This window comes from Triturus cristatus, chromosome 4_2, assembly GCF_964204655.1.
Source record: "Triturus cristatus chromosome 4_2, aTriCri1.1, whole genome shotgun sequence".
NCBI lineage: Eukaryota > Metazoa > Chordata > Amphibia > Caudata > Salamandridae > Triturus > Triturus cristatus.
Genome location: NC_140586.1, coordinates 667,253,807 through 667,279,861, shown reverse-complemented (window position 1 = coordinate 667,279,861; position 26,055 = coordinate 667,253,807). Strand labels below are relative to the sequence as shown.

General features: G+C 45.2%; 1 protein-coding gene across 1 annotated transcript in view; it reads right to left on the bottom strand.

The window, feature by feature from the left end:
• Positions 1 to 26,055, bottom strand: part of LOC146834868 (FRAS1-related extracellular matrix protein 1-like) — a 991,143-nt gene that overhangs the window by 168,507 nt on the left and 796,581 nt on the right. Inside the window, exons 28-29 of the mRNA XM_085602468.1 lie at positions 17,749 to 17,878; positions 17,539 to 17,611 (exon numbers count right to left, since the gene is read on the bottom strand). Of these exons, the coding sequence (XP_085458594.1) occupies positions 17,539 to 17,611; positions 17,749 to 17,878 (203 nt within the window). The remainder of the gene's footprint in view (positions 1 to 17,538; positions 17,612 to 17,748; positions 17,879 to 26,055) is intronic.

Sequence of the window (26,055 nt, the reverse complement as noted above, 5' to 3'; positions counted from 1 at the left end):
TAATAGGATTGGGAAGTTGGTACAGATAGGGTCAAGTACATGTCTCGCTTGATGAGTAGGAAGGCTGACATGTTGGTCGAGCTGAGCCAGTTGTAAAACATCCAGCAGGTCACGCGCATCCTTACTGTCCGCTTGATCCAAATGAATATTAAAGGTCACCCAGGACCATATAATGGGCAAATCTAACCGCCCTAGTGATCACAGCATCTCCCCAAGCCTGGAGAAAAGGCCCCACTGGTCCCGAAGGACTATAGATCAGAGATCCTCCTAGTGTAAAATGAGCTGAGAGGCGAATACTGAAGTCAAAGGCTTCCCATCCTCCCCCTGAGGTAGCATCCCCCCTGCGGAGATCCCACTTATTTTTATAGATAAAGCAACCCCACCCCCACGCCCCACCGGGCGATCAGCTCTGGAGATTTTATAGCTCAAAGGTGTGGCGACGTTTAAATCCAGGAGAGAGTTATATAATTCCTGAAGTGGTTCTGGGTCATCAGTATTGAGGCCGTAATACCCTACAATTGCAAACCAATTATCATACAGTTTAACTTTAGTTATGACTCATCTCCCCTTTTTGTCTACCATGCATTCCCCCAACCACGCCCTAATAGATTTTCTTCAAAAGGATAGACACCCCTTTTGTACAACTCTCCTGATCTGTACACACATAATGCTCAACTCATTTTTGATTTTTTAAGCTCTTACTCCATTCTTTTTTCAACAAATGAGTTTCTTGTATTATTATCATTATTATTATAATTATTATTATTATTATCTCACTATTTGATAACTTCCAGTACTCCAAACATCTTTTTTTTCCTAATGACAACTGTAAGACAGTTGACATTCCAAGTTAAAATGCCAACGATCCTGTCTTTAAATATGCCAGTCATTTTCTGTCTTAGTGTGTGTGAAAGAGAAATGAAAAGTCCCGAGCTCCATGGAGTCTGCCATTTTCTTTGTCAATGAGGCCCTCATTTTTAATTTTTTTTTCCCTCATGCTGACAAATGCAAGACTTGCAAGAGCTTAAAAAGCACAATTTAAGCCCCACCTCTCTAAACCCTCTGTCATGAGTGCCGAGTAGTTCCTTCCAGTCATCCTTGAAGTATTCTTTCCGCAATCTGCTAGCCCATTTCTCCTGCAGGGATGACCACGAGTGGTGCTCCTCTAACAAAGTTTTATGCAGCCCAGACATCTCACCAGAGTAAGTGCTTTAGTGTTCAGATAGTTGTAAATCACTGAATGGGGAAAGTTCCTTGAAGTGGTCGCAATGCCTGCGGTACACAGTGGGACAATTGTGGGTAGTGCCACCGCTGCCCATCCTCCAAGTGGTATTCATCCTTCAAGGAAAATAACTATTTAAAGACCCTAATCTTTAGCAGTTGGTCAACTGTGAGAATGTATTTTTTGGACCAGCGCTCCAAGTGTATCGTCTCACCGCCTATTTGCATTGCTTTGTTATTCCAAATGGGGGCACATGGGTGTAGATATGTTTGTGTGTTATCTCCCATGCCTGTGCCGCTGACTTCAGTAGTGGGTTTGAGATACTCTCTTCTGAGGTAAGAGCTCTGTACAGCAGGAATGGGTCGGCTTGTCCACCTACAAGACTTTGCTCGAATGGTACCCAGTCTGGCCTCTCCATATCTTTCAAGAAAAAATAGTCCAGGTGTGCCAGGTGATGAGCTTTGTAGAAGAGTGACATATCAGGGAGTCGAAGACCCTCCAACACCGAGTTTCCAGTTTGGTGAGCTTGAGATGAGGTTACTGCTGATCCCATATGTAATCTTTGACCATTCTGCAGAATTTAAGATTAAATGCCTTGGTTCGGCTGCTGGGATCATATCAAATAGTAATATTGAGGCACTGTCACCATTTTTGATCATTTGGATACATCCCCATAGGGATAAGTGGAGATGGGACCATTTTCTAAACTCCAGAGCAGCTTTGGTCAGTAAAAGAGATATATATTTTGGAGCTGTGGCAAAGAGGCCAATTATTATCCCCAGATAGTTGATGATGTCATCCGACCACTGGCAAGGAGTGTCTGACAGCAGATCAGGTGGCATCTGCTGATTTAGCAGAAGAGCTTTGCACTTTTCCCAGTTGACTCTGTAGCTTTAACAGTGGCCAAAGTCAGTAACCAGCATCAGCAGGGCAGGGAAGGAGGATTCTGTCTTCATATCAAAAGCATAAGGATATCATCCGCATATAGCTACAGCTTGATTTCACAACCTAATGTATATATGTTGGGGATTTGTGGAGGCCCTCTTATTTTGGTCACCAGAGGTTCTAATGCCAAAAAAAGAGAAGGAGTGAAAGGGGGCACCCCTGTTGGGTTCCCCTGGTGATGGCAAATCAGTTTGAAAGGAAACAATTGCTGTTAATCTGAGCCATCAGGTAATTGTGTAAAGAAGCTTCATGAGTTGTATAAAGTGCTACTGGAAACCTGCCTATGTTAGTATGTGGCAAAGGTAAGTCCATTCAATCTGATCAAATGTCTTCTCGGCATCAAGAGAGATCACTTCTTTCCTTTCTCTGTCCATGTTAGCCTGCCAGCTGATGTGGGAAAGCAACCTCTTATCAATACAGGGGGACCGCCATGGGACAAAGCCCACCTGGGATCTATGAACCAACAGAGGAATGAATCTCTTAAACAAGGTGGTCAGAACTTTGGCAGGTATCTTTAAGCCTGCATTAATCAGTACAATGGACCTGTAACTACTGCAAAGCTGTGGATCTTTATCCAGCTTAGAAAGGAAAATAATGGTGGCATAATTGAATTCAGGCCGGAGGGAGGCAGTTTTGCTCATATGTTTATAAACCTTTTCCAGCAATTTGGCCAGAAACGGAACATTCATTTTATAATACTCAATGAGAAAGCCATTGTCAACCAGTGCTTTGACTGTGGGCATCCATTTTATAGCCTCCGTGGTCTCGATGGACATCACATCCAAATCCAGGGCAGAAGCTGCCTCATCCGCAAAGTAAGGTAAGGGCAAGTCATCAAGGTTGGTGAATTCAAGTTGAGTCACGTCACTCCCAGTTTTAGCCATCTATAAGTTTTTGTAAAAGGCCATTACTTTTGTCAGAGATGTAGTGAGGGTGAGTGTGCAGGCCTGTGGTGGTTGCAATGGCTCTTATGGAGCATTGGGAATTTGCTTGCTTAAGCTACTGCCCAGCCTTTTATCCAAACTCCTAATGATGCTGCTTGATCCGTGAAAGTGTGATCTCCACCAGGAAAGAATACAAGGTATTCAAGTGCATCTTAGCTTGCGTGAGACATTGAGAATTATCTTTTGTGAAGTGTGTATGGTATAGGCTCAGTGAATTGTGCTTCCTCGTGTCTGTCAGTATCTTATGCTGCTTAGCTGATTCCCTCATCAATTGGTTCCACAAGTAGCCCTTGCAGGAAGCCCAAAGCACTTGTGGTGACTCCACAGAGCCATCATTGTTGTTCATGTACTCTTGCAGATGAGTGTGTAAGGCCCCCTTTGCCTTCTGTTCCTTGATTTTCCATAATGGCATCCTCCAGGATCCACTAGGTGGGAGCACAGTTTCTAAGTCCAAGATCCCCCGATTGACAGCGTGATCAGATGCAGCGCTAACAATGTCACAGGTCTGAATTTTAGGCACCATTGATCCTGAGATGAGAAAGAAATCAATTCTTGATTCTGTAGCATGGGGATGTGAATAAAAGGTATAATACCTGTCTCTCAGGTGTGTGAGATGCCAAGGATTCAAAAGATAGTGATCATTGAGCAGGTCCATTAATGCCATTCTGTCTTTGTTCTTTTTTTATTCCAGGGGGCCTGTTCAGTTGAGGATAGAGTCCTGAGTTATGTTCCAGTCTTCACCTAAAAGAGGACTTTGGTACAGCCAGAGTTTGTGAGCAAGCGATGAAGCTGTGTGAAAAAAGTGAGCATAGAGTCATTGGGTGCATAGAAGCTCCCCACAATATTATGTTTCAATTGTATTGCCGAGTTAGCTACCACATATCTACCCTCCTTATCCAACCAGGTCCAGACAACCCAGGCAGCCAATTTTTATGTTGCAGGATAGCGGTGCCCCTTTCTTATGTGGAGTGCCAGAGGCATTGAGCGCCTTCCCCACCCAATCCCTTCGGAGTTTCAAAGATTCCTCATCAGAGAGATGAGTCTCCTGCACTAGAGCTATGTCAGAGCTGTGGGCAGCTAGGAAAGGTAGCATTTTCTTCTGCTTGACATAGCTGTTCAAGACTTGGGCATTGAGAGACAACACTTTCAGGCTGAGAGTGAGAATTGTCACTGAGGGGTCTTGTGGACATGGGAATCTGTCCCAGGTGGTTTGTGGTGTAAAAATCGCAGGATGCTCCATCCTACAGCAAGTAAGGGTCAAGGTATCTTCTAGTAGTGAAAATGATGAGGTGTAGCTTGTAGTCAGGTAAACTTTATTCAGGGTGTTTCAGCTGCACCTGACCGCAGATCAGAAGAATTAAATTCTATGGGCGCACAAGGTCAATCAATGTTTGTCAGGCAGGCCATCCCTATCTGGTGTCAGTGGGGTTCTAGATTTTTTCCTGTCTCCAAAGCAGTGTGCACGCTGCTTGCGGGGCTGAGAGGAGTATGAACGCTGGTTAGTGTGTTCCCCGGTGACTAGTTGATGGTCCTGGGAGTTACCAAGAGTGTTGAGAGAAGCGGCGTTGAACTCCAGAGGAGGGATAGTGGAAGGCTCGGCAGCAATGTCCATTGCAAGGTCACAGACCAACCAAAGAATGAAATGATCATTGTGCCCAATCCATGAGGCTGTAGTGCACACCTTCATTCTTCAATGCTGGTCGAAGTGCAAGGAATTGTTGCCAGAGAATAGTTTGAGGTGAATAATCAGCCACTGATGTGATCCTTTGTCCGTAATGAAAGTAAGGGCCATGTTGTCAGAAAAGTTGGAGAATGCTGCAGCCCTGGTCATGGTGCAGAAGGCATGCTATGATTGGTTGCGGGCTTCCTGGTGAGGGTTTGCGCTGTGCTTTCAGTCTGTCTACTCTCTGCAACTCCAGTGGTGGAGTAAATGTCGTGCGCAAAAGAGCCGGCAGCCAATCCATCAGAAAACGTTTGAATGGTTCCTTCTTCCTTCTCTGGCATCCCAAAGAGGCAGATATTGTCCCGTCGGCTTTGGCCCTCCAGGCCTATCGATCCACATTGGAGGTTTCACAGTTTTGAGCCCAAGTCTGGAGTCTGATCTAGCCATGCCTCCATGTCTGATACCCTCTCATCTACTAGTGTTAGCTTCATCTGGAAGGAGGTAAGATCGGAGTGTAGGTTTTTAATCTCTGCAGCAGCAGTTGCTGCAAACTGGTCCATAGATGTAACAGGTAGCTTGATATCTTTAAGTTCCACAAGAATTGTGTACAGTGTGGATGATTCACTGGTGGAAAGGTGATCTTGCTGGCGCTGTGCCTGATGTCTGGACACCACTTCTGAAAAAATAATTTTCTAGATAATTTTTGCATTGGATGTGGAAACAGCCCTCCAACATACAGAGATACAGCTTTGGGAGAACAAAGTCAAAGAACTGCAGCACACTGCAATAGGCAGCCTCAGGCTTGGAAATCTAATCCGGTAAATAAAGGTTTCACACTGTTAGACATGTCAGCCTTAGGGTGGTCTTCCTCTCCACTTTTTGCCTTCCTCCTCCATTTTTTCTGACCTTGTTTCTGTTGGCCTTGGGACTCTGAGCACTTTACCACTGCTGCCCAGTACTAAAGTGCATGTGCTTTCTGCTTAAAACATGGTGACACACTGGTTTATACCCAATTAGCATATACATTTTGCTTTGAATGCCTCAAGTAAAGTGCACTGCATGTTCCCAGGGCCTGTAAATTAAATGCTACTAGTGGGCCTGCAGCACTGGTTGTGGCACCCACATCAGTAGCACTTTAACATGTTTCAGGCCTGCCATTGCAGAGCCTGTATGAGTAGTTTTAACCTGCCATGTCGACCTGGCGAAATAAACCTTTTGCCAGGCCAAACCTTCCTTTTTAATACATATAAGTCACCCCTAGGGTAGGCCCTGGACAGCTATTTAAAAAGCAGTACATCTATTTTTTTTTTTATTTATTTTTTTTTAAAAAACCTTTATTCTGTAAAATCATTGACACAGCTATTCAGCCGACAACCCGGAGGTACGGCAGCTTTAAAAGCACAACACATGCTAGCGTCAACATTCCAATGACAGAAGAATCGAAGGTTCTGTTTTAAATAAACACAAATCCAAACCTAAACACAAGCAAGGCGATGAGTACCGTAAGCACCAGAAGGGGTTCTCATCAAGGGAGGCGAGCCCCATTTCGTCTAACATGCACAGGTCTGTAGTAAGGGAAGGGAGGGGAAGTCAGAGACTCAAGAAAACATACACATATCAGCAAGAAGTTCAAAGCCGGAAAGAAAGCTAAGGGGAAAGCTGTCCTCGGGCGGATCCGGGTCCGGGGGCAGGCATATGCCCCCTCTGTACTGGTTCCAGCGCCCCCATACAGAATGCCATTTCCGAGGGCGCCCTCGAGCACAATACACTGTCTTCTCCCTAAACATGCTCCAATCCATGTTTTCCATCCATGCTGTCAATGTAGGAGGCCCAGTAGAGCCCCACAGACGAGCAATGTCGCGCTTGGCAATCATGTTACCCAGGGTCACCCACTGAGTCTGTGCCGCGTCGTGGTCAGTAGGACCCCAAACATTCAGAAGACAACACCGCGCCTCAGGCTGCATGACGATGCCCGTCACCTCCCCCATCACCTCGTGGATGCGCCTCCAAAACTCCATAATCGCACCGCATTCCCAAATAATATGTAGGAAGGTGCCCACCATACCACAGCCTCTCTTACATAAGCCCTCCTCAGAGAAACCCATATGGACCAGCCTGGGCCCCGTCACGTAGACCCTATGGAGTATTTTAAGCTGCACCAACCGCAGGCGCGCGGGGATCGCGACCTCTTTGGGAGAGGAAACTGCGTACTGCCAGTCCTCGTCATCTAGTTCAAGTCCATCCCTGGTCCATTGAGCACGTAACCCTAGAAGAAGATCTGCCCGAACATTAATGAGTTTCTTATAAATGAGCGAGATCGTACTCTCTGGCATATGGCCATCCAGGATCCGGTCCTCCAACGGGGAGGACTCGGGCACCTTCTCCCCGTCTACAAGAACTGACCGCAAGGCGTGGAACACTTGAGCGTATCTGAAGAACTCCTTGCTCCCCAGCTCATACTCCTTCTGCAGCTCCTCGAATGATTTTATCCTACCCTTAACCAAGAGGTCTCCAACCCTGGATATGCCGATCAGGTCCCATTTCTGAAACCCTTTTGTGTGCCAAAGCTTACCCAGAATATCGTAGTCAAATAGAGGGGTGGCGAGGGTAAGCTTACCCTTACAACCCAGCGAATCCGTCGCAACCTTCCATACATGCACAGCAACCCTAGTGGGCCCCGTTAGGGTTAAGTCTGACGACTTCGAATACAGCGCTCTGGAGTAGTTACCCCCACGTAGCAACCATCGGTCCATGGCGAAACCAGGGCTCAGCGCCGGACCATATACACCATGGTTAATCGCACTCAACTGGGTGGCCCAATAATAACGTCGGATGTCCGGAAGCGCAATACCCCCGTCGTACCACGGAAGCGTCAACTTAGCAATCGCTATACGCGGACGCCCTTCCCACAATAGCGCGCGCTGGTGGCTTTCAACCTCGCGGAAGTAACTGGCCGGGACCCAGTCAAGAGTATTCTGCAGGGCATAGAGGAAACGGGGAAGAGACATCATCTTGAACAGAGCGGCACGGCCAAGGAGGGAAAGCGGCAACCGCCGCCAGCCCGCCACGTCCCGCCGCAGACGCGCCAAGGGAGGGAGCAAGTTCTTCTCGTACCGCAAGATGGGATCGATGGAAATATAGATCCCCAAATACAAAAAGCCCTGCTGGGCTATCTGGAGCGGGCAGTTGCGCGGGACAGGCGGGACATCACCACACAGGACATACAAGTAGGACTTCCCGCAATTAATGACAAGACCAGAGTTTCTACCAAAAGAAGTCAAGACGTCACAAACCACAATCAGAGATTTCTTAGGCGAGGCGAGGTATAGCAGAATGTCGTCGGCGTAAAGTGAAATATGGTCTTCGTGGTCAGGCGACCAGCGAATCCCACGTATGTCCGGGTGCCATCGTATCCACGCCGCCAGCGGCTCAAGAGCAAGAGCGAACAATAACGGCGACAGGGGACAACCCTGCCGGGTGCCTCTCCCGAGCTCAAACGGTGCCGACGCCCGCCCGTTCACCACGACGCTGGCGAGAGGTCCCTCATAGAGCAACCTCACCCAGCCCACAAATCCAGGCCCAAAGCCAAACTTGGCTAGCACAGCCCACAGGTACGCCCACTCCACCGTATCAAAGGCCATCGTGGCATCGAGGGACGCCACCACAGCCGGCTCCCGCATCGTGCCCGTCCTGGCAATCACACCATGAAGGCGTCGAAGATTCAGTGCAGTGTTACGGTGCGGGATAAAGCCCGACTGATCCGGGTGGATCAAGTCGCCAAGCACCCGGACCAGGCGGTTAGCAAGGAGCTTAGCAAGGATTTTCGGCTCGGCATTGAGAAGTGATATCGGCCGATAGGAGCCACACTTGTCACGGGGCTTACCATCTTTATGTATTACCACGATCGTCGCCAGCCGCTGGTCGAGCGGAAGAAACCCATTCACCCGCGCCTCCACGAACATGGCGCGCAGGTGAGGAGCCAACTTATCCGGATGAAGCTTATACAGCTCAACCGGCAAACCATTTGGGCCCGAGGCCTTACCGGAGCGCAACGCGCGGATGGCACCAGCCACTTCGTCGACAGTTATATCACCATCGAGGTCATCCCTATCAATGGCAGAAAGGCAGGGCAGAGCGATATCCCGCAACAGGTCACACGAATCCTCAGTCGGCCTATCTGAGACCGAGGTGTATACCGTGCGAAAATGGTCTGAGAAACACTGAACTATACCGTCAGGGTCAGTAACAACCTCTCCCCCATCCGTAGACAACTCCGGCACCACTCGATTGACACGCTCTTTTTTGTCCAGCCATGCCAGCAATTTCCCGGCCTTATCGCCGACATCATACAGTCGACCCTGCTGTTCCCTATGAAGGGTCTGAGCAGCGTTCGTCACCAGATCCCTATATTCCCGTTGCTTCAGACTCAAATTATGCAGTGTGGCGGGTGTAACATCCTCTTCCAAGGCCACTTCCAAGGCCGCTATCTCGTCCTCTACTTGCGTCACCTCGGCATCCCTCCGCCGCTTGGCAGCCACTACCAGGGAAAGGGCCTCCCCTCTCAACACAGTCTTAAAAGCTTCCCACAAGGACACCGCAGATTCGACTGAACCCTGATTCTCTTGAAAATAACGGTCAACTGACTTCAGCAACGCACTGCGCAGCTTGGGGTCACGAAAATACCAGGGGTTTATGGAGTACATCTATTTTTAAGTTGTACCTTCCTGGTAGTGAAAAGCTCTTAAATTCGTTTTTCACCACTGTGAGCCCTATATCTCCCATTGGGTAACATTGGGATTGCCATATAATGTGTTTTAAGTGTAATTTACAATTGGAAAGATATAACTGGTTCAAGTTTGGTGCCTCTCGAATCATAACTTATGGTGAAGTTGAATTTTACATTACAGTTCTGGAAATGCCACTTTTAGAAAGGTGGCATTTTCTTGCCTTATCCATTTAGTGCCTGCAGTCTGTCTCTGGTCTCATCACAGGGAGTAGTTGGCAGTTGGACTTTGTGTATTTCTCTTAGACGGCCACATACAATGGTAGCTTAGGTGTGTCTAAATGGGGCCAGCCTCACTTATACCTGAATAGACTGTGTCCTAGATCCACATTAAGGGCTGCATACCCCTTGTAGTTACTCTGGAGTCAGGGCAGAGAATACAGGGCATCTGTGCATTTCATAGGCATGCCACTAGAAGCATCTCCACACTTCAAAGGCAAATAATGTATAAAAGAAGGAACTCAGAGACCACCACTCCTGTACATTTCTGGACCTGTGGATACTCTGCCAGGAAGAAGGACTGCTGTGCTGCTGAAGGACTGCCATTCTGTTGGACTGCACTCTGCTGGACTCCTGCTTTGCTGTGCTGCCTTCTGTCCTTTTGTTTGGGTGAGAAAGACTGGACCTGCATCTCAAGATCCCAGAACTCAGAGGGACTCCAAGGACTAGTTGGCTGGCCTCCTAATCAAAAGCCTCTGGGACATAACAGGCTTCCAACAACCTTGCACCTGCACTTAGACTCTGCCATCTGTGAGTCTACCCTGCCAAGTGGTGCTAACTCGGTCCTGGAACCTTGGAAGTGGGCCTAAGGTGCTTGGCAGCAGAACCGACACATCTTCTCTGCTGAGCGGTGCATCCCCAAGCAGAACCGATGCATCTCCTCCACTGAGTGGCACATCCCCAAGAAAAACCGATGCATTGCGGCCGCTGCATGGATTTGCCTCGGAACCGATGCGTCGCCTCGATGGTGCGGGGCAACCACAGCACAGGTCCTCGTATCTCTAATCAAAGTCAGCCTCGACAATGGATTCAGCATTGCAGCCTTTCAGCTCCTCAGAACGGACGCATTGCCAGTTGTGCATCGCATCACTGCTGCCAGACTTTACATCATACGCCCTGTCAATGGGATCCTCGACGATGATGCAACAGGACCTCGCACCGCAGCCTCCTTGCATTTCGGAACCGATGCATCGTTCTGGATGCGGAGCAGTACAGCGCATCTTCGGTCTCTGTAGCTGACCCGTGCTTTATTGCGGCCTGCCTCAATTTGTGAATGTGTCCCTAGTTGGTGCTTTATGCTTTTAGGTGCTATTCTACAGTTTATTCTTTAAAAGATCATAACTCTCGTTCTACTGATTGAATTTTAGTCCTTTTGGTCTTGTTTTATTTGTTACAGTTACTCTATTTTCCTAAATCTGTTGTGGGCTTCTTTTGTGGTTTGTTTCCACTGTTTTACTGTTTGAAATCTTGCACACATACTTTACACATCGCCTCTGAGTTAAGCATGACTGCTCTGTGCCAAGCTACTACGGGGGAGCACAGTTTAATTTGGGGTTTGCTTGTGCCTTATGCTTAATAGGATTGTGTTTGCTGCTTGACCAGGGCTTACACCCTAGTCAACCAACAACTCATTTTCTTATACACACCTATCAGCTCTAAGGCGGGCTGGTAGTCAGTCATCTAGGAAATTCTCACTGCCTTGAGTCTTGCCCCTGAGAAGAACACTGTGAAATCAAGATATTGGTGCCTGTATGGTGCAGAGCTTTATTCTGTGGCAACAGGCCCAATCCAATATGGCCGCTTGGAACAGAGAGTGGCAAAAGCTCCCACTGGGGGGTTTCACTAAAGGCTGGGGGGGGGGGGGGTGGGGCCGACAAGCAAAGGCTGCGGTCATACTTGGGGATGCACTTCTCTGGGTGGCTGTCACCTGCACCAGTGTGGTGATGGCAGTGAGGCAGAGTGACTCCTGTGGGGTATGTGGGTGCTTAGTGTGGGTGGCCTACCAGCAGGCACCCACACCCAGCCTCTCTTCCAGTACTGTGTCAATTCCATCCACATCAGAGATCAGCAGCACCGCAGCATACAGTGCGAATAAGCACTTTATGCCTGTCACCTCCAGATGCCGTCTAGTGGGGTCACAGCAGCAGCCAGGCACGAGCAGGCTTGAGAAAGCACCTTGGGGAGCTGGTAAGATTAGGGTTTGGGATGACGCCTGGTAGGACGGTGGGAGCTCCCTTTCATAGCCGGTATTGAGTCAGGTGTAGCAGAGCTGTCCTAGAGAGCCGCCATCTCAGCCAGGGCTTAGCTCTGCCCCCTTGAACTGATCTTTAGCTCAATAGCGAAAAACGCTGCCATGGTTCTCGCACTCAAATTAGCAAGAATAGCAAGTCTACTTAGTCAAACTATTTGTTGGATCAAAATAATCGTATGGTCAAAAAATGGAAGATGAATTAACGATGTCTGAAATATTGCCATTATCTGTTTATAAATGCTTGCCAATTCTATCTAGAAATGAATTAGAATGCCACCATTGCCTGTCGTATCATGACAATGTATACTGAACACGTTTCATGTATTTCAAAAATCTTGGAGATATTTTTATTCAGGAATGCTGAAAAAAGATTCATGCATACCTATTCAGTTTGCAACATTAAGTGTCATTGCCCTCGACTCGGGGTATTCATTCTTCCTAATACCGTCTGCGGAAAGTGTTCATCACGGTTGATTATCAGGCTTTATCCTTATGTTCACCCCTCCCCCAGTGCTCTGAACTATCCGAAAAATGCTTTACAAAACGTCTTAGTAAATAAATTGGCAGCAGAAATGTTTTACAATGATTCATAAAAATGCTGAGCTTTTTTCCCTTGATTCTTGTGTCAAAGCTTGTGATTCAACACGCCGGCATTAAAGTTGATATAGAATGCTGGTATGTCACGCATGCAGTAATAGGTCTACCTGTAGGTGATTCATGAGGCAACACTTAAGACAGGAGGACTGCCTCCTAGCATCTGTAGGTGATTCATGAGGCAACACTTAAGACAGGAGGACTGCCTCCTAGCATGCAGTTTGCCGGAATCTCATCAGTGTTCTTGCCGTTTCTGTCACTCTCTGATGAACTGGCTTTTTATGGGCACCCCTGCGGCCAGCAGACTTCATCGAACATTCAAGAGCACCCCTCAGCTCCCAAATTGCATTCTCAAGGTGAATGTGAAAGGGCTGACACTACCAGGACCCACTTTTGGTCTTTAAACTAAGGGTGGGCGAAACTCACAGAGTTACATGAAAACTCTGCAAGATTCCGTGAAGTTGGGCGAATGGGCGCAACTAGGCATGCCGCGCTTCTTGCATCGATTTTTAGTGCTGGGAGTTTGTTCTGTGCTGAATCATCAGTACAAACTGGATTTTGTGGTACACCAGAGGGTGCTGCTTCTATGGATTGTCTACTAGAGCTGCAGCTTTCTGACCGCGAACAGTTGCGACTGCCCACGTTGGGGAAATCTCACCGGCTGCCCTACTAGTGACCAAAAGTCACGATAGGGGAAGTAAAATCCAACTTGTGCTCGCCAACTTACTGTTGGAGGGCCGCGCACAAGAAAAAACTACGCCACATAGCTGCTGGCGGAATTTGATCCAAAACTGCCAACTTCTCCAGCGGGGCCGAATTTATCACCCATCCCTAATTTAAACCCTAACCTGTTCATTCACCTGCTCTGCATAGTCAAGCACCTGTTCTACTTCTTAAATTAAAGGTGATTCATTATAGAACTGTAAATCTTTAGTGTTGCTTTGTTTGTGGTGCAAGTGTTTATTACTTCTCTACTTTGATTTTCGGGGGCAAAATTCAAACTGTCTGTTGATGAGAAAAGAGGGCGGACAAAATCAGGTGGGGGGTGTGTGAGATGCTCTTCTGTCGTGGAACCTAGGCTATGGAACTCTTCGCTGAACAGGATTCCCGGTGAAGGATAGCCTTTGGAATTCTGATGGTGCCTAAAGTATATGCTCACCTGACTAAGTATAGTGCTGTCCCATTGATGGCAGAGGCTAAAATAAAAATCAGCTCTTAGGGAATTTTAATTTGTGGACAGTTGTGTTAATTAGAGTTGCTGATTCAGTAATTTAGTCATTCTCTATAATTTATACATATTCCTTCATTCATGCTCTACAAACTATACCTTAGTTGAAGTTCATGAGAGCTCACAGTAACAACGTGTTCTTCACTGTCAAGGATGGCTACAAGATATTTTGCTGTGTCGATAAGTGCTGTAAGCACTCATGCGAGCACTCATGCAGCATAGTTCCGTGCCCTGTTCCATCAGATAACCCTCTTCCTTAGCCTGCTAGCAAGTTTCACCACTTGTCCAAGACGGGCGCTGAGCTCACCATGCATCACATGGACTTTGCACTTTTGCATTAAAGCACATTTTTATTTTCCACCATTTCGCTCCTTCCACTCCAACGGACACTGGGCTCTTCGGATTTCAAACATAACCGATCCATTTCCAGCACCATCCGTCTCTGCAGAGATTGTCTGGGAGAGGATAGTCCCCGGCAATCTGCCCACGGGGGTTCAGTACCAGGCCAGTACTGACTGGTCCAGACCTTGAGCCCTGAAAGGTCATGTCACTCTCCCTAGGAAGGGCCCCATCATAGGCCATGGCCTCCAGGCGTGTCATTTCCTCTTCCTCACACTGTCCCAGTTGAAAGCTCCTTTCACAGAATCGCATAAAATATCAAGTGACACAGACACCCACCTGCAGGCATCCACCTGCAAACACTGCCCCTCAAACCTCACCCAGCCCACACACGTATTGGCATTAGCACACCTGGCGTTACAGCAGGTTTCAAGTCAAATTAAACTCGAGGCTAGGTTCCCAGGCGCTTACAAACAGAAGACTTTAAACATAGATAAAGGTTTGTGTAAAATATATGTTGCTCCATTTCTGATTATTAAAGCAACTTCAGTAGAGCAAAATGAAGTTTGCCATTTTTTTTAACGCTTTAATCACAGGTTAGTCACAATATGATATAAATATAAAAGATGTGGTCCAGTCTTCGAAATTATGTTACAATGTGCTTTCTGAATTACAGAAATTGTTTACAAATGTTTATGTGATATATCAAGGACATAAATGTAATTGCTCTGTTCCTCACGGAACAAACAGCAAAATAAGGTGCACAATCAGAATTTGTTCCATTTTCCTCGTTAAATTATCCTTCCTTTTGCTGCACGCAAAAACATGTTTCCTGACTCATTACATTTCATTTATGGAGTAGAAGAGCGGTTTTTAACATTTTGAGCTCTGTGGATCCCCAATACACCATTACTGGAATTTGAGGACCCTTCCACTGAGTCATTATTGGGAGCCAAGAAACCACAGCCTAAGCAATTTCCATGGTTTGAACCTCAAAAGAATACCTCAAAATACAAAAAACAGGCACACACCAAACGAATGCTAAAATACTGAAATATTTTCTATAATTCCCAATCAAATATAGAAAAGGTTTTTACATTTTCAATTTTGCTTCTTTATTTGTATATTCTTTATTAAGTTAAATATTATTTAATGTTGACCCCATGAGTAGGACTCATGGACCCCTAGTGTACCACGGACCAGAGGTTAAAAACCTCTGGAGTAGAATATAGGCATGAAATTAGTTTTTGCTATAACACTACTTGACCCCCAAAACCTATGTTTTGACACCAAAATAAAGTATATAGGACTCATGGTTCTTGAAATATTACATCATCACTGCAACACATCCAGTATCTTAAAAAATGTTGTTCAGAAAAATTCGACCCGGATCTGCAATGTCTAGCTAAATTATTTCTCTGATGATCCAAAAACACAAATCAAAAGTGAAAATCTCTGGACAACAATTTTTTTACAGAGGTATATAAGTGGTCCTTCCCTGCCCATCAACTGCTGCTCACTATTGTTCGGTCTTTGAGCTGAGCGGGAGCTCAGTTTTCTTCTCCGGTCCCTAACTGATTCCTGGCGGTCTCTTGGGATTGCTTTTGGATGCGATCTCCTCTCCCAAGTGTTGCTTCCGATACTCTGGCCCCTGGCGGTGATTCTTGGTGTTTCGGTTGGCTTCTTGGCAGTCCGACTTGGTGTCCGGGACCATTGCAGTCTTAGCACGCGTCTCCCACTGTGTGTGCACTTTTATTGATTTCGTCCAGGGTCGGCTCATTCTGATCAGCCCCCACTGGTTAGATCTATTCATTTTGAGTAACTGCGTTTTCGTCGGCTGGTGATTTACATATTTTCAGAGTGGGTCTGACTCTGAGAGTTAAGCCGCATGTTCCCTTAATGCAGGCATGTATCTTTGTATCATACACACATGATTCTTCTTAACAACCAGCATCTCGGGCTTGAGATTGTCTAAACCATTTGATTTTTGTATTGATATAAATGCTGCACCGAAACAAAGGATTGATTATAAACCCTGATAACAAAAGCTTTTCTATACTTAAGGTATTAAGACGTTATTAATCGGCACATTTGCATACACCTTATTGCGAGTTAACAGATATTAGGATATTTTGTGTCCTATTGAGCCTTATTCAAAGGACAACCTTGATGAAACAAACATCACAACACTTTTGGCATTTAATTTGAAGAGACTTGTTACTAGAGAGTCAGTAATAGTGTGGAGAAGCCTAGAAGGCTTTATTTTGTTTTGTGTTGTTTTGCGTACATTTTTGTCTTTACAGGTCTTCCCTGCTGTCCCCTTCCCGTCCCCTTCTCCCCCATCTGACCACTCTGATCCTTGGTGCTGTAACAGCATACCAAATCAGTGGTGCCGGAAGGTGGTTCATGAGAGCATCGCACAGATCCTGAGGAAACACAAAAGGCCACATTTGACATCTTGCCAAAGGCCATAATTTTGTATTGCAACTATATGTATACTTATGGAATTCAACTTTCAGACAAGCAGCATGGTTTGCGCATGCACATACTCCCTTTGAGAATTTGCCCAAGAGCGAAGTACGCTTGTTTGTGACACTGGTGCTGAACCACCGTCTGTAAATTGATTATGAATTAGAACATTGGAATGTGGAGCACTCCATTGAAGACAACGGAGTGTTCCGTACTTCTACAGGCCGGTAAAGGCCAGCAAAGCAACATTCTCATGTTTTCACAAAAGCCTCTCGGAGCTCGAGGGGGTTTAAATCCCCTCAGGTTTCGAGAGGCCTTTGCTTTATTTGTTAGAATATTCTGCCCTCTAGTGGCAGAATGTTCCAATAGCCTTGTAGCCCTTCATAACTGGGCTATACCGGCTATTAAAGTCCTGCTCACTTGTTAAAGGCCCTCGCCGGTATAGCCCGCTACGGCGGGCTATAAGGCTAAATTTAAAAGTAGACTTTTGCTTAGTAGGAGGATAAAGGTGACGATTTATCAACAACTAGGGTTATCATACAATGTTTGCCATCTTGTAAAGGTGTTGATAATTGGTTTTTCTATAGCTCATGACAATCAAACTCAGTGTTTCAAAGTGAGTATGACAAAAGTCTGAGTCAGCCCTGCAAATATAGAATACATGACCTTCACATCACACAGATCACTGCATGTATTTCTCTGATCCACTCGGCTTTCTGCTCTGTATATACCCTGTAAATAAACCCAACCTGAAACATGGCTTCCTCTCAAACAACACTGGCTCTTTATAGCGTTATACGGGTGGGGCAGCATAAACACAGCTGATTAAACAAACATACAGTTGTAGAGAAATAACGTGGGAGGGGGAGGGTGGTGATTGAGTAGCACTTGGTAAATTACTGAATGGACAAACCCTTTTACTCATATGAAGGAGCCCTCCTTCATTTCATCACTTTCAGTGGACATAAAGTATTACTGCTTCCAGGAGTTGGCTCATGGACATAACCAAACAAGGTCAACGAGAGAAAGGGCCAAGCAATGGATGCATAACATGCGAGACGTGTTTGTTTAATGCACACTAGTAAGAATGCAAGACTTACCAGGATCGAACTGGACGAGGCTGGCGGTGCTGTGGGTGAAGTCCAATCCAAGTCTAGCTGAAGCTTCTAGGACCTTGTAAGGAAAGAAGGCACAATTGTTGTATGACTGAAGAGCTTTGTTTTAATGTGTTATTGTATAGTTATTTTTCATTTTCTATCAGAAACAATAATAACCAAAGGACATGGTTACGGTTGTATTCAGTATCTTACCTTGATGCCAACAAACGTAGGGTCTTTACTCTGACCTCTTCTTGTCAGCTTAATGGCAAGGGTTCCCACATTCTCACAGACGCGGTAAGATGTTTCTGCCAACTCAATCCTCGACCATTTAATATCTAGTCTGAAACAACAATGCACAGCATTTATTTATTCATGCACTTGCCCACCTTAATCGAAAAAGAACAACTAAAGGATGTGGAGTAATGCTGAAAGGTGGATCAGTATACAACGTATTATTTTTGTAGTCTTACAATGTGACAATCACTCTTCCCCAACTAAATGTATCTATGTCAAAAGTATGTATTAAGCCATTTCTTCAGTAATTTATCTGTGAGTAACATCATCACCCACATGATATTTTGTAGCAAACAGAGAATACTCTATTCAGAGTGAGTAGACTGTTTACTGCTTAGTACAATAATCCTTGTCTCAAAGCAATGTCAACTGTGGAAGGTAAATGCACCTCAAATCTCAGAGAAACCAAGAAATCTGGAAGTTATCTTATAGGCAGGGCCATGATCACCTCAAATTAGTTTTGTATTATCCAATATTAATATGCGACTCTCCATGCTCCATAGCATCTTGCAGTCGTTCAGTCTTCACATCTGATAGAGCTATTGAGAAATCTAGTTATAGGACACCTGGGTTATTTTCACAACATTTACACTGATCTTCCTTAGAAACTAAACAAGTCTTCAGAATCTGACAGAGTTTTGGCGTCTCAATTTGCGAAAACAAGACAACTTTACACTAGTTCTGAAAGTCCCATCCAAAGGCTCTCGCTGGAATAAAAAATCAAGTTTAAAACCCTATGCATTAACGACAGAGCATCCAGGAACAAAGGGCCAGGTTATTTACAGAAGCTGACATCCCACTGCATTACTACAAGTAACCTCTGGGTGACCACCACTTACTTGATCTAGCAATGGACTTACAAATGGATGAAGCGCAGTGGCCATTCTGATTCTGATTAGTTGACTAAAGGTTTTACCAAGCACAATGTATAAAGGGAAATGTTATTTCTCAAATGTCTTAGTCCATCTGTGAAGGTTTTGCAGTGTTTGCAGTACATTCCAAGGCTAGACACTTAAGTAAGATAATTTAACTACTACTGTCTATGCAGCTTTCATGCAGGGGGGCCAGGGAGCTTCGCCTACGTGCCAGCTGAATATCACTACTAGATATGAAGGGTAGCTCATCGCCATGTCATTTGATTCTGAGAACATCGCTCTTCTTTCCTAGCCTATCACTCCCTTTCTTCCTTCTGTTGAGTTGACTCTGTATTATATTTTCTCATCTCAGGCTGCTGTCTTTTTCTGGTCTCCTCAGATTTCCCTTCATCTCCTCTCCTGTCCAAGGGTTTCTGTTGGTTTACCTTCTCTCTCGCAGTATATGCAGGTTTTTTCTCTCCTTATGAGTTCTATGTCAGCTATAAGCTCGGTCTCAATTGCAGTGGATCACCTACCCTCTTCGCCCGTACTGGTACTGATCCACTGCAGCCCCCCCACTGGACACAACACCAAATTTGGAGGAGTCCATTTGACTCACCGTACCAGCTGAGGCGTGAATCCCACAATTGAGAGGTTTTCAAAGAGCAATACTGGAGCGTCCTGATTTAACGAGGTGGATTACCAACTGGAATAAAAATATTATTTGGAATATCAAACCTTTTTTAACACACTCACTGCACTTCACTATATCTACACCTTCACGGGCCACACACCCCCACTTCATCATATGGCAATGGAACAAAAGATCTCCGACAAAGAGCCCCTCCGTGGGTGCCCGTTGGGTATTGCAGCGCCGACCCAATGAGGAGCAGGTCCAGATAATGAAGTATGACACCTAGCTTGCTGGGTGTGTGAGGACCCTATTTCCGCAAGAGCGGGATCCCCATATCCCCTTTTTCTACCAGTATTACCCCTCCACCACCACCTACCTGTTGACGGTTGGTCCACGTACCTAAGTTAACTAGGTACCACCAGTAGAGGAACAGCATCCATTTTTGCTTAAAGGATCTGACAGGGCACCAATGCTGGACCTCTTTAAAAAGCCCCACTGTCCCTCTTTTTGACAAAAAAAAAATGTTGAGATTGACTCTGAAAGGCTAGTCACTATACCGTAAAAACTGAGACAGATTAGAAGAACTAACTCCTTGAATATAAACACACTTTGTGAATCTTGTTCATTTAGAGAGAGAGAACGTTCAAATGTCTATTCCATCATCGCATCGTTTCCTCAGAGTACTGTCTCTCACTTAGTCAAGCGTTGCTTTTGACTCTGATATCCTTGCAGGCAGTCTATTTCCGTCTCATTTTTACAGTCCTAGTGATACACAGTGTTTGCTTAGCTTCTGATGTAAAATGCTAGATGTATAGTAGTAAAAAAGAACAAGTAGGTAGAGGCCATGAGCTTTTAGTAATAGGACAACTTCACATTTTCAATGCAATCTCTTAATACCATACATTTCCCGAGGCCATAGTAGTTACCAATCATTTGTTCTTTTCTGCAGTATACTGTAGTGTTTTTAGAGACACTACCTACAAAACATCCTACTCCAACTTCTGGCTGATGCTTGTTTACACACAGCTAAACAATAATGATGAATCTCTCCATATATGGGATCTAGCTGTGCATGCACATAGAACATCTAAAGGCTTTTTGAGGTCACTTAAAGAAAGAGCAGCCATTACACACAGATGACTTGGGAAAGTTTGCACCAAGATCATTAGGGTATCTCCATTTTAGTGTGTTGGACAGAGATATTCGTTGATACCTCTACCCATCTCAGTCTGATGCAGTCAAGTAATACATTGGGGCATTTTTTGCTACACATGCACAATTCAATAGAAAGCCTAAACAAGGTAATTGACTGTTAATACAGAATGTGAGTCAGAAAAGGCTCCATGTACTTTTTTCAGTGCTTTGGGTAAGGAACTTATCAAGCATCATTATAGTGCCTGTACTGCAACGCCTAATTATGCATGGCTGCAATGCTATCATGTGTAAGCATTCAAGTAAGAAATGGGTGAACATTGTGCTATATTGCAACACTCAAGGCACACTAAATGGGCCAGACTACATGGGCTTCTCACCAATGCAGAGCACTTTGGCATCCACATTTGCACCAGCAAACATCTGTCCAAATGTCTCTTTTAGGTCTCAACTTTAGCTGTCTGTTGGGAGAAAATATGTTTTCAATACATAACATACATGAAGATAGGGCTTTGGGTCATCCCCTTGCTCATGAGTGAATGGCTTTGTTGTCCATGTCACCTCCCGGCTCCTCTATACAATGGCTTTCCTCCCATTGCTTGTATTTGCCCCACCCACAAGCATTTTGACCTCATACTGTTTGGATTGGTGGAGGTATTCTTCTACTGGTGTTGTCAGATCTTACATTTCTGAAGAGGGACTATCCTTTCACCTCTCTCCATCTACCCCCTCCTTTCCTAGCCTCTTCTTTTTCCCCTCCTACCCCATCTCCAAAGCCCTATCTATTGTCCACTTTGCTCGTCTCTAGCACTTTTTGTCTATGCCTGCTGCACTGGGAAAGACAGCCATTTTAAAATGGGTTGTAACCGGTGCAAGAGAGCTACCGGCACATGTGCATATGAGGTTGGCATCTTTAGTTATTTATTGTATATGAACAAATCTCATTCATAGATTATCACCATGAGTCCATGCACATCCACAGCTGACATCTGGAACAGCGTAGTTTTGGATCCATCCTTTCATATTTTATTTGGCCACTTATATGTATATGTATAGCCTTATGTACTTGTGTGATATAACATTATTAGTGTAATGTGGTGCACTTGAATAGTTGCAGAAAGTGCATTTACAGTGTAATCTCGACATTTATGAGTGTGTGTATATATTTATTTTACAGTAACATCGTGTTGCAGTTCTCATATATATCTGCATTTGTGTGGTTTGAATAACATTGTATTCCTTATATCTTCATGTATTTCTGAAGTAATACTCTCCATTTCAATTATAACTGAATATGTATCTGTAGTCATGCATTTGAACTGTGTATTGAAATGCTTGCCATACTAAAGTTGACCAAAGGCCTTAAGCTTTTGCAATGTTTAACTCTAATGTGAATGCTTGCTTTGGGTGCAATGTTTTTCTTTCCTCTGCAGATGTTGATGCATTAGCTAAATAGAGGTTCATTGGATGAAAGAGACAGTGAAACTCAAAAGGAGTAGCTTCTGGCAAGGATAAGAAGCTCTATTGAAGGAAGGGAGGACTACTGTCCAAGAGGAATAAGGAGAGGAAACCAAGGAAGTTTTAATGTGTAGACCGAAGGAAAGAAATCTCAAGTGTAGTTGCCAAGTTTGGTTATTTGAAGATGGGAACTAATTGGACATGTGACCTGGAATTCTCAAAGGTTCTTTTGGTGGGCATAATAGGGCATTGCACTTTAGTCTTGTTCAGATTCCCCTTTAGACTTCAGAGGTACAGACCTCCTTGTGACATCTCTGTTGTGTGACTTCATACTAAACAATATAATTTAGTTTGATAACTTCTACAGAAGTTCTGCTATGCTGAAACCTTTCTCTGCTTTCCTCACTTATTAGGGTTTCCCCGATTCCCAATTTGAATAGGGTTTAGGTGATCTTAATAGACAACTTGATTGAAACTTTCAATCTATTCACTAGACCTTATTTCTCATTCTTTGAATAGCAGCTATCAAATTCCTCATTTGCTTCTTGTTATTGAGGATTCATTTTATTAGCTGTTTCAGATATCATCTAGTGAGCCTGTATTTTATACTATGTTTCTGCGACTGATTTATATCAGCTTGGCTTTGATGTTATAATAAATCAATTCTTAATCCCACCAGTTGACTCAGTGCTTTACGGTGTGACCAAATGGGTTACACTGCAATTGGTAAATTATAGTTGATCCTAGCTCCTTTTATTCCTTGATGCACTATCACATCTTTAACCCCTTCGCCGCGGCAGGAATTCCGCAGCGGCGCTGGGGGGGGTTTGGGGGCAGCGCGATGGCGCTGTGCTCGTGACGGAACCACTCCGTCACGAGCCACGGTTGAGCTGTGCTCATGACGGAGTAGTTCCGTCACGTCTCCGCCCACTACGCTAATCGCCCGCACAGGCGGGGAATTAGCGCCGCGTGGGCGGAGCGGCCGCCAACGGCCGTAGCATGACGGAACCACTCCGTCATGAGCACACGGCGACCGTGGCTCATGACGGAGTGGTTCCGTCATGAGCGGGGAAGGGGTTAAGCAGGATTTATCCAAATATAAGAAAATGCATTCAAAGTTGGCTGCCGCAGTTGTCACTAAATGCCCCATAACGTTGATAAATGATTAATTATTTTGTGTCAGACGTAAAACCCAACATTTCACCAAACTGTTGACGTTGCCATACAACTCCATTTTGTTCTTATCTACTGATTGTCTATGATGTACAGCATTTCTGTGCGAAATGCTCCAGTCATGTCAAAGAAATATAAAAACAAAGCCCCCGATTTAAGTATGATTGAAAACTAGTATTGTTCAGTTCTAATTGTATCGGGCTCTCTCCCTTTAGCCGCAAGTTGCTGGCCAGAGGAGTAGAGAACCGCAAAATGTGCAATGAATTGTAAATTTGATCCTACTCACTTTTGGACCAGTGATTGATAATTAACGGAAAGGGATCGCTACCTTGTAACATTATTGCACATTTTGAAACTGGAGAAACAGTGATAACAGCACAGATTGCCGCGTGCCTGCACATCTGCTGCTGTCTTGTCCCTTTGTTACTCCTCATGGAAGACTAGTCTAGCACACGCCTAGCATTCTACACAATGCCAGCTTCACACATCCATCAGGTGTCGCAGAGAAACAGCTGCGAATGTAAATGTTTCTGTAAGGTGTTACGTATTATGAGAATGGGAGAGCTAAAGTTCAACATCTGGACTATGCCACAATTTGGAGTTTTTTCACTGCGTGAGATTTACGTAAAATGTCGTCAGTCTATTGAGTGCCACGTGTAGCCAGTGGCTAGAATAGGAATCTAACAAAATAAAACCTATTCCCAATAACATAGCGAAAGAATATATTTCATCATATTAGCAATACATAGAACTCCTACTGTCTGCGACAGACTTGCCGTTTTCACAGATCAAGTCCATTATAGTTTTTTTTAGATACAAGTGTTAATAGTATGGGATTGGTCCTGTTTTTAGCTTCACTTGAGCTCCAGTGGATTGTTCAGTTATAGAAAACAGTATCAGACCGATTTGTACGGAAATATTCTAGATACATTAATGTATGCTAAGAGGTTCAGTGGTGACCTGCGCTCAACTAGAAACACTTGAGTTGTCTCTGACACACTCAGAACTCCAATGGGGAAAAGACACAACAATCTATCCACGATGCAGTGGTCCACAATTGTTTGTAGAATCTTAGCGGTATGACCACCAGTAGTACAGGGAGTAAAGATGAGAGCAACAGACAGGAAGTGGGTAGAATAGATGTGATCATGCCCCCCCCCCAACCCACGCCCCCTCCCCGCCAAACTCACAAATTCAACTCTCTCCTCCTCCTTGATGTGCCAGAAACAATGTTTAACTTGAGCCGGTGGTTGCAGGTGGGGCCCGCTAACAGTACATTTTAGCGAGCGGCACTTAGTTTTCCCTCAACAACCTTTGTTCCAGAGCAGGAGAGAGAACAAACACAAACGGGGGAAGAAGGAGGAAGAGAAAGGTGGAAAAGCAGCGATAAAGGGAGAAACCAGGGGTAATAGAGATTCTGAAAGAATGAGATAAAGAGGCAGGGAATGTCTAGTGGTGGATGAAAGCGGCATGATGTGAGACCAAAACTATGTAGCTTTGGCATTCCGCACCCAGACCTTCCATAGCACTCACTGCGGGCTTCAGAACAAAACTTTGGGCCCGACAGTTACTGTTTCACAAATTAAGCACTGCCCAAAAAACACATTACCTGGTTTCTACTGATAGTTGTCTGGCCTAAATTAATTTTTCTCCCAGATACAAACAAAAATAGATTACCATTATTATGTAAAGTGTGACAGCCACAGCATAGCGGTAACTCCACTCATTGTGCAAAGGACATTAACGCTGGGCATTGTGCTCCTCTGGAGGAACTCTGCTTCCATTTGTATGGGGAATGAGATACCTTCTGAGCAAGTTCAATCCCAAGCCTCTTTTCTCCATTGTTTTCCAATCCTAGAGACTCCTGGAAAAATTTGCAGTAGTTTTGTGTGTGTCTGAATAATGCAGCAGACAAAGGCTATTGTCTCCTGCTGAGATGACACAGTGACATACAACTCCTGTCACCACGTGACTCCAAGGTTTCCACCTTCACAGCTATAAAGGAGACCAAATACAACACTTTATTAATATTAACAAGCTGATGGTGTGATGTCCCTCTTCATCATGTTTAAATATTATGGGGGGGACAATGGTGCACATGCATCAACTTCCCGAAAAGCGATTCCTTAATAGCGAAAAAGAAAGATTCGCTAATAAGGAATCGCATTTCGGAATGCATGAACAGATTCGGTAAATCTCAGCGCTTCCTTAAAAATCGCTAATATTTACCGAATACTCAATAGCGATTTCTGAAAATAACGAATAGCAATTACCGAATTCGGTATTACCGAATTCGGTATTAGCGAGTTCGGAATTTGCGAATTCGCTAATAACAGGTCGCTCTAGAAGCAGGCTGATGACATCACAACCAGGAAGTCAACCAGCCCCACCCTCATTCACTGCCCTGAGGAGCTCACAGGAGGAGGCAGAGCACAGAGGCTGAGGCAAGAGAATTTACCCACTGAAACAATCCACCCTACCTTCATCCAGGATGGAGAAGGATGCACCAACCACTGCAGACACGCCCAGGAAGAGGAAGAGAAAGTTCTCTGACAGGGAACTTGAGCACTTGATAGAGGGGGTGAGCAGCAAGCATGACAAGCTGTTTGGCAAGCTCTCACTCAAGGTGCCCAAAGCTGAGAAGAGGAAAATTTGGCTTCGCATCAGGGAGAGGGTGAATGCTGTGGGAGTGACGCACCGCAGCATCGACGACCAAAAGAAGAGGTGGTATGACCTCAGGAAGAGGGCAAAGGAAAGAATTGCCGAAAGGGTCAAGGAGGCAGCTGGCGCAGGAGGAGAGCCATCCACAGTACCTGCAAACACTGCCCTGGAGGAACTCGTCGAGGGGACCATTGAGCCAGAGGCGGTTGTCGGAGTAACGCAGATGGACACCTCCGGCGCAGCCACCACAGAACAAGGTAAGATGCATGTCTGCGCCCATACGCTGCGTAT